At 30.0% G+C, this 9747-nt stretch overlaps 1 protein-coding gene across 1 annotated transcript; it reads right to left on the reverse strand.

Moving 5' to 3' along the window:
* Positions 1-2245: 2245 nt before the first annotated feature.
* LOC129880200 (probable glucan 1,3-beta-glucosidase A) lies at positions 2246-8541 on the reverse strand. The gene is made up of 8 exons (XM_055954139.1): positions 8237-8541; positions 7920-8039; positions 7223-7411; positions 5910-6068; positions 5081-5250; positions 4542-4697; positions 3286-3635; positions 2246-2619 (listed from the first exon to the last, which is right to left on the reverse strand). The coding sequence occupies exons 1-8, from the start codon at positions 8456-8458 to the stop codon at positions 2438-2440; spliced, it is 1548 nt and encodes a 515-aa protein (XP_055810114.1). The 5' UTR covers positions 8459-8541; the 3' UTR covers positions 2246-2437.
* Positions 8542-9747: the final 1206 nt, after the last annotated feature.

Genomic DNA, 9747 nt, shown 5'->3' on the forward strand with positions numbered 1-9747 from the left:
TCATTTAATCTAAAATGTTAAGGTAATGAGTAAAGTGATATACAATACAAAAATTAGACTCAAATATATAGACTAATGAATGAGATTGGCTTAATTTGAGTATTCAACCCAAAATCTTAAGACAGTAAATGGTGCGGATTCATAACATTATAGTAAATTTTGTTATGGAAATCCTTACACAATCGATAAGGTAAAAATGCATTTCTCTAACATAAAACATTGAAACTTTCTAACAGCAAGAATGGACAATTCATAGTTTTTTGTTTGCCAAAGTCAAATTAAATTAGAGAATTAAAATTTTGGACCACAAATTAAAGCGCTCACACACACATTCTAGCATGATTTAGGGTTGACATATTTGAATTTATATGCTCAATATTAATGGCAATTTGGACCTTTTCAGGAGTGGTCCAATGTTAGATTCTTTATGAAAATAGCCTTTTCAAAGTAATATTGTCTGTATTTAGAATGGCTTTCCCTTTCTCAAAGAAAAATAGACAAGGACATGAAAACTAATTTAATAATTGGCCAAAGAAAAAGTCGAGAAAGTAAAGAAATTTCCGCAAAGTAAGGACGGATCCAGAATTTTCACTCAAAAAGTTCGAAAAATGAAAGTATAAACATGTGAATAAGCCAACAAAAAACACTTCTAAGGGAGGCAGTAGTATAGTTTATAAGTACAAAAAGTTTGATTTTTGGAATTAAAAATCCCTAATTCACTATTCTAATACTTTCTTTTAAAAAAAAATAATCATAGTTGGGTAGTTGTCGTGGATGTTTTGAAAATTAAATGAAAAAAATAACAAAAGTTAAATGAAAAAAATTAACAAAAGCTAAAGGTAAAAAGTAATGTAGTTGGTCGGATTTGAAAAGCTTGAACAAAAGGGTGCAGTAGAAAGGTCTTCACTGGGGCTGTTCACAGTTTTGGCTAAAATCAAAACCAAACTGAAAATTTAATCAAATCGAATAAAAAAAACGACATTCAGTTTGGTTTGGTTTGGTTTGGTTTTAAATTTGAATAATCGATAATATTTGGTTTGGTTATGGTTATAGAAAAAAATAACCGAATAAATAACCGAACCAAACCGATAATTATATATACTTAAAATTTATAATTATTTATATGTATAATATTAGTTTTTCATAAATAATTAAAAATATTTTATACCTTTTAATTATTAATTTAATATTAATATACTTATTTTTAAGGCCCAACAATCCAAACCCAACTCTCAAGCCCAATTAGAAATTCTAATAAACACTAAACAGCGGTCCAAGTCCAACAATTCAAGCCCATTAGCCCAACTCTCAAGCCCAATTCTAAATCCTAAATTTCTAATAAACATTAAGCACTTGAGCAGCAGGCAGCAACATAAAGTAAAAGTTAAAACTTCAAAACCCTAGTATCTGTTTTCCTTTTACATTTTTGTTCCTCTCACGTTGGTTTCTCACAAAGTCACAGACTCACAGTCATAGACTAACAGTGAAGGCTCAAGATCAACCTCAACTCCTCAACCCCAAGTATAAGATTGTCAAATTTTGAGAAGGTTTGTAGGGAGTTTTTCAAATTTTAAATTGATTTTAAGTTGTTTTCTTTTTTTTTTCCGAATATTTAAGTTGTTTCCTTTTCTGTTTTGAACCTCTGTGGATCGTGAGGAAAAAAGAGGTTCATAAGAATTTGAAGAGTGTAGAGAGAGAATATTTGAATTATCTCGGCTAGTAATAAACTGAATAACCGAATCAAACCGAACCAAACCGACAATAACCAAACCCGTGGTTATTATTTTACTTGGTTTGGTTATGGTTTTAGACATTTAATAACCGATTAAATTGATTTGGTTATGATTTTAATCACTAACCGACCCAAACCGAACCATGAACACCCCTAGTCTTCACCACTGAGCTACATTTTGTTTATTAATTAGGGGATTCAAAATTAATATATGTACGTAAGTACGGAAAATCTATACTATATATACAATGTTATTTTTTGTCGAGGGGTTCGGATAAACACCCCCCACCCCCTAGATCCTTACCTGCCTATAAGGTTCAAATGTTAGTATAGAAGACTTAAAAACAACTTCCATATTAAAATGAATAGTACTTATTTTGATGATTCTGAAGGATTTTCTTGTTTAACTCTCTAAATTCAAATGATATCATATAAATTGAGACCGAAACTGACTAACAAGTATCACGTGGAAATCAATTAAATGTAAAGATAATGTATCTTTGTTATTATATATAGATCTATTTATAATTATGTATCTTTGTTATTGAACAATGTTGTAACAAGTTGATCTCTTGAGGTGTTTCCTCAAAATTTATGATATTAATAGAGTAACATTTATCTAAACTACTATCCAAATATAATGGATTTGACAAGTACGAAATTTGGGTTGACCCAATAATAATATTATATAATCAAAAATAAAGATTAAAGTTTGATATAGCCATTCTTGATCATCCACTCCATACTCCAATGGTTGTCCACATTTTTAAATGTCCAATAAGCCCAACCAAATGTTGCACGTCCAAACACTTCCAATTGAGCCTTGGCATAATTTTGGTAATCCTCTTTTGTTGCATCTCTAACTTGCCATTCAGCAACCCATTCCCCTGAAAAATATATTAATCCTCATTTAAAACATGCAATCTTGTCATATATATAATTCTTTCAAGAGTTATCCATGACTCAAAAGTCATGGATAACATATCACACACAAAAATGAAGTCTTTTTTCTTTATTATAACTAATATAACATGTCACCCACACAAAAAAAAATTGACAAAATTTCTCATAAATTAATTTAAAACTATATATCATAGTAACTTTTAATTGAGTTTATTTTGCTACCTCTTATGAAAAAATGTGCTGCGTCTTTAGATTACACTTTAAATAAAAGCCAAATTTATTCTTTTTGACTGAGGAAGGGACTATATATATTAGTGTCATATAATCAAGGAGGGAATTAAGTAATCAACATGATTGTTGTGGAATGGTTATAATCCCTCCAATCTTTCAAGTTCTATCCTTAATCAGAGGTTTCAAAATTTAAGCCTTGAATATGGAAAAAATTCAATTGACAGTGTCACCCCCATAAATGAGCCCTTCAACAGGCGAATTCAAATTTAGTCGGACTCCAATACGAATATCAAACACTAGGTGAAAAAACAAAAGGCAAAAGAAGGGAATTAAATTTTTCTTTATAAAAACAATGGGTGTAGAGAAGGAGACGAACTCTCACCGACGTAATAAAAATTTAAGTAGTCAATCAAACTTACCAACAAAAGTGAGAGGACCATTAGATTGAGTGACAGTATTCAGTTGAGCAGAACGGTTAGTGTTGACATAATCAAGATTTTGTTGGACAGACATGTTGTTAAACATGTCAGAGAAAAGGTTGTAATAATGAACATCAATAACAGATCCCTTTAAGCCACTAGCAAATGTCAAAAGCTCTGTTGCATCAGCAGATAATCTGTTAGACATAACAACATATGCTGTCGAAGAATGTTTGCGGACAGCATTATATCCATCTTGGTAGAATTTTTTGACCATGTCTAATGTAACTTCAGGGGCTAATGGCTCATTGATTAACTCCACTGCATAAAGGCTTGGATTCTTGGCATACCTATTAAAAAAAAAAGGAATTAGTCATTTTAATGAATTTTAACTTAGTTATGTACCTTGACATTGTAAATGAAATATTTATATCTATCAAATAATCAAAGTCGGATTCAGAGTTTGAAGTTTATGAGTTATTTCTTATATTTTAAGTTAATACTCTTTCTGTTTTAATGTATTTGTCTTACTTTCCTTTTTTGTCTGTTTAAAAAAGAATGTCTCTTTCCTTTTTTGACAACTCTTTGATTTCAACTTTCTGTTAGGACCGAAATAATCAGGTGTCATACGAATGCTAGCAAAGCAAATCTCGAAAGACCACGAGTAAGAAGACAAACGAGAAATATACAAAAGAGATAAATATTTAACGTGATTCGGTCAACCAATCTACATCCACAAGAGGAGATGATCAATCTACTATAAATATGAGAGTACAAAATAACGAGAGAAATAACCTCACACAATTCACTCGGAATAAAAAGTGGTTCATACAAGTGATAACGTAATACTTATGTCTCACAAATTCTCCCCCTACACAAAACTCTCAAATCCCATTGGACTACATTGTGAATGCTACATGTTAGAAGGAATGAACATCTAAGTCATTAACCTTTTCCTACCCGAAAAAAGACTAGCCAAATATGGAGACTTTGTGTTATCTTCTTAGGAAAAGAAAAATCTAATTATACTAGGAAAGTCAGGACAAACACCCAACATTTTTCACATGATATATTTAAGACCACAAGTTTGGTACATATGTTTAGTTTAAGACCATATGATTCAAAAGTCTTCTTTATTTTTTTAAAGTCCGTATTAAATCAAAACCACACAAACAAATTGAAATACACTAACAATATAATTAAAAGTTTTAGACTGTCAATATATATAAGTTAAATCTGGTGTATTGTTTTTTTACCTGGCAGTTAGGAAGTCAATTACTTCAACTGTCTGTTGAATGGTGTCATCAGTTTTTCCCCATTCTATAGTACCATCTCTAGAGGAACTGTGATCCCAAGGATTTTGGGAACCAGGTGCAGCATGTAGATCTATTATAACTTTAAGTCCATATTTCCTGCAAAAATTTCAAACCTTCAATTACAACCTAATATAGCATCTAGTGTACCAGTTTCTCATGGATATAACTCTTATATAATGACGATGCAAATAATTCTCATATTACTAATGTAATTTAACATTTATAGACTTATAGTAGTTGTCTACCTTATAAACATGTTTGAAGTTTGGTCCAGACAAACCGAACTTGGCGCAGATTTATCATAAAGTTAGCATTGGCAAGCTAAACTTTAAGCAAAAATTTCTAAAGGTTGATGCCAAATTTCAAACATAAATTTTGCAACTTCGATTGTGTATGTCTGAATTTGGTTTTGAAAGCGGCTATAACTTAAATAGTGATCATCCTAAGTGGCTATAAAGTAAATAGTTGGACGTGTATACCTGGCCCATAGAAAGGCATTATCTAAGGCATGTAATGAGCCTCCAACATAGGGCTTTGGAGGTGTTGGGTCACTTGCAATCCACCATCCAATTGGAATTCTCACTGCATTTAGTCCATTGCTTGCTATGAACTTGAAGTCTTCTTCTACTATATATGTACTCCAATGTTCCTGTCATATGAATACATGTTTTTTCATATTGAAATACAGTTAAAATTAAATTATTTCTAAATACGATCAATTTTTTTTATAACGATGTTGTTTATCTAAATATTTTTTGGCTGCTAGAGCGAATTGAATGTTGTTATAGAAAACATATTAATATGACATAATATGAATGAAGGGGAGACTTAGATCAACAGTAAAATTGTTTCTGTGTAACCTATAAGTGCACTGAAGGAAAGAGGAAGACCAAACAAAGTCGGGATCAAAGCAAAGAAAAAGATGCCATTGCCAAAAAAAATTCACTTTAGCTTCTAGTTCGCTTAGTTTAGTGTAGGTTGTTGGTAAGACTTTCGATAGCTGGATCCGTGAATAAAATCACCGATCTAGATAGAACGGTTCGCGGGTTCGAACCGTGTAAGTAGTGACTAAGTAATATAACTTGTGTACATTACACCCCTTGGGGTGCAATCCCTCCCCAGACCATGCTAACACAAGATGTTTTATACACTAGACTATCATTTATAACATAACAAGAAGAAATCGGTTCAAAAAAAAAACTTAACCGTTATGATAAAATGTTGTTTTGAGGATCGTTGTAATAAAAAGATATAATATATAAACGTGTCATTTTTTTTCAAACTTATTAAAAAGGAAGGTGTACATACTCTCATAACTTGTTGTGCCATGATTGGCCCATAGCCATTAGTTATTTGAAATTCTCCTTCTAGTTTTCCACTAGTTTTCACTATGAAAACAGAAGGATCATCATCACCCCACCCCCCGTTACCTCCATTATCAGCTGTCACAAGCTCCTCTGATTTTACCTGCAAATTAATAATTTTAGTATTTTTCCAAAGGCTAGAGAATATACAATAATACATGAACAATAATTAAGGCCATATTTATTTACTCTATATATGCTCATTGTTTTTTTTTCTAGTTTCTAGGGTTATAATGGATAGTGGAATTTTCATATATAGTCACTCAAAAATACCTTAATTATGCTTCAACTTCAAGATAAACATAATGAAAAAAGACAAGTTACAAGCTAATTAGGAATAAAATTACCCAACTCTAACGTCTTTCGTTTCATTTTACTTGATCCTTATATTAAAAATAAATATTTTATTTTTATGGATAAAAGTATTATTCTCCACTTGTAAAAGGAAAAAGTTGCCTCCCATCAACAAGAATAATTAAGCAGCAGACATAAATGCATAAACTTTTCCTTTAGAATAAAGCAATATTCCTTAGGAAGCATATGTATATATGGTGAATAAAGTCCACTAACTTTTTCATATGAACCTTTTTTTGGTATCAAAATTTTGGTCCAAAGTTAGCCCCCCTCTAAAAACAAAAAAGGTTAATAGCTTACTAGTCAAATCAAAAGGTATTGGCTAAACATCATAATTTACTACTAAATTATTCCCACAATATTGAAAATTACTAAAAATAATAAAAAAGATCCATTTCTCTTTTAGCTGTGTGTGGACCTCAAAGAGGGGCACATAAATTTTTTTTAAAAAAAAAAGGAGGATGGATGTGTAACTGTGTGTTCCAAACAGTACCAATTTCATAACTCAAATGTAATTCCAATATCAATTAAATCACTTATTATAATAAGAAGAATTGATTTGGCGTAAACAATTCGTGCAGATAACAACATTTATTCAAATATGTACTCCATTTGTTCCAGATTAGTTTGTCAATACATTAAAAATAGTTGTTTTATATTAATTGATCACCTTACTAAAGTAAGAAAGCATTAATTGATTTTTTTCTTCATATTATTCTTATAATTAATTCTTTTTTAAAGTATTTACACTTATTTATAAAGTTCCAAAGAAGTTTTAGGGGGTGAATTGGTAAAATTATCCTCTTATTTATGATTTCTTAATATGCGTGTAAAAAAAAAAGTTATCAACGTATCTCAAGAATAACATTATAAAGACCAATATTTCAAGAAATTAAAACTCACCTGTAAGAAGAAACCATTTGTTGATTTAATCCTTACACGATTTGGATCATCAGAATTTCTCACAATCACAAAAGTCTCTGAAATTCCAGCTTTGTTTTCTAATGCTACCACATTTCCACTCCCATCAATTCCCACAAATTCTTTATTAAATACCCTAAAATTAAAAGTGGTGCTATTTATCCTCCAAATCTGCATAGAAATATAGCCTTTATTAGTTTTCATGAAATATATCTCTAAACCCAAGGCTATCAAAATTGGAGTTAAAATTTTGAGTTTATGAATTCAGAATTCAAAAAAAAAACAGCTTAATGGATTTTGAATAAATTATTTATCTATGTTAAAGTGAATTTTCAAACACAAATACAAGATTTTAAGGCAAAGTTATTTAGTTCTGCCAAACTCGTAAGCAAAATTGTAACGCTACCAAAGGTATGGCCTAGTGATTCAAAATAATGGGGGGAAATTTAGTACACCAACATTTAAATCTGCACATAAAGAAAGAATATTAAGTGTTTTTTTCTATTTACCTAATTCTTGGTGCACTTATTGAGTTACCCGACATCTACATGGGTGGAATATAGCACACATACTTAATAGAATGATTAAGTGTACATGAATTGATCCGAACACCACCGTAATTAGAAAAAAATTAAGAACAATCTCTGGAATTATTGGAAGCAAATTAAAGGATACATACTTTGAATGTTTCCCATCCAGAAGCATCTGTTCTGTTTGCAACAATAATATTTCCTCCTCCTAATTCAGCACACAAATACTTACCTACAGTTACTGATTTGAATTGCAATCCAGTTCCATCCTGTAAATCAACGTCATATTTTACACTGTCAGTATATAGAAGTCAAACCTCTCAAATACGTAGAAAAACAAATTTGTTTTTTAAAAAAAAAAATTAAAAATTAGGGTGATCAGGATGATTACGAGATGGAAAATTGAATACTCATCAACAAGATAAAAATTCAAGATAATCAATCAACTGAATTACTATTAACGTACCAGAAAATCTTTATTGGGGATGGCATCAAAAAGAGAAGGTTTAATCCATCCTTCAGTAAGAAGCCAGCCACCAAGATTAACAGCTTTAACTCTGAAACTAGGATTAATATTTCTTCCATATGAAAAATTAAATATGCAACAAGAAGAAATGATGAACAAATAGTAGAAAACAAGTAAATTCTTTGGACATGATGAATAAGTTGCCATATTTTTGAGTTGCATTGATTCTCTACTTGATAACGCCCTTTATATAGAGCCAAAATGTTTGACCAAAATAAGTTTAAACAATCTGAACTCAAAATAATAATAATAAAAAAATGTGACAAAATAAATAACAGTTGCTAAGCTTTTTATCATTCTGATGTCGAGCTATTTTTCTGTACGACCTTTTCAATATATTCTGGATTGAGCTGCTTATTAATCTTTTGAATTTTTTAACTTAGGGGTGTATTCGATACGGAGGAAAATATTTTTTTATTATTGAATGAGTTGCCACATCTTTGAGTTGCATTGATTCTCTACTTGATAATTGCCCTTGATATAGAACCAAAATGTTTGACCAAATAATTTAAACAATCTGAACTCAAAATTAAAAAAAATGTGATAAAATAGATATAATATATCTTGATTATGAATCAATGCTGAGCTGCTTATTCAACCTTTTGACCTTTTAAATTAGGGGTGTGTTCGAAGGATATTTTTTTTAGAAAAATAAATAATTTTTGATAGAATATTTTATATAATCTAGACAAATATTATGAAGGATGTGGATGGGGTATATGTGGGGATGGGGTCTGGGCGGAGGCAGGTAGGATCAAGGGGGGTCGTGTGAATTCATTTGATGTAAAAGTACATTGTTTATATATAGTTAATTTATTTTTTATGTGTCTATAATATATGTTAAACTTAACAAGTTTTAATTTTTTTGTTTGTCTTCTTAACAAAACTAAAAAAAAAAATTTTTTTTATTATAGCTATATATAACATGTCAAACAAAAGTTAATTATATAATAAAAAAATCATGAATTAATTTATAAAGTCCAAATCAATTCAACTTTCAACTGAGCTGAATTTAAGCAGGTTACTATGGGCTAAGTTAAAAAATTCTCAGGTTAACGAATTCGAAAAGTTATATTCTAATAAGCTAATTTGACAAAAATTTATAGTCAATAACCTTAAAAATAAATGAACTTGAACATTTTACCACAACTTGCTCCATGGGCACAACTTCAAACTGTGTGTTGAACTTAAAATTTTGTCCATAAGGCAAAACGGGTTCAAAATTTTGATACCAGAAATCTCCAAAATCATTCACGTAAATCACTCAATTTTATTACTACTACTAGATATAGGAGTCTGTGTTAGCACAGATTCAATATGTGCTTTTTTTAGTCTAAATTTATATGACATTAATAGAATTTGGAGAGTCAATTAAATTTTAATATAATTTTTTAGATATTTTAAATTGTTAATTATTGTAATTTATAGTAATTTTTACGCAATTTTTTAAA

The sequence above is a fragment of the Solanum dulcamara genome, chromosome 1 (assembly GCF_947179165.1).
Source record: "Solanum dulcamara chromosome 1, daSolDulc1.2, whole genome shotgun sequence".
Classification (NCBI taxonomy): domain Eukaryota; kingdom Viridiplantae; phylum Streptophyta; class Magnoliopsida; order Solanales; family Solanaceae; genus Solanum; species Solanum dulcamara.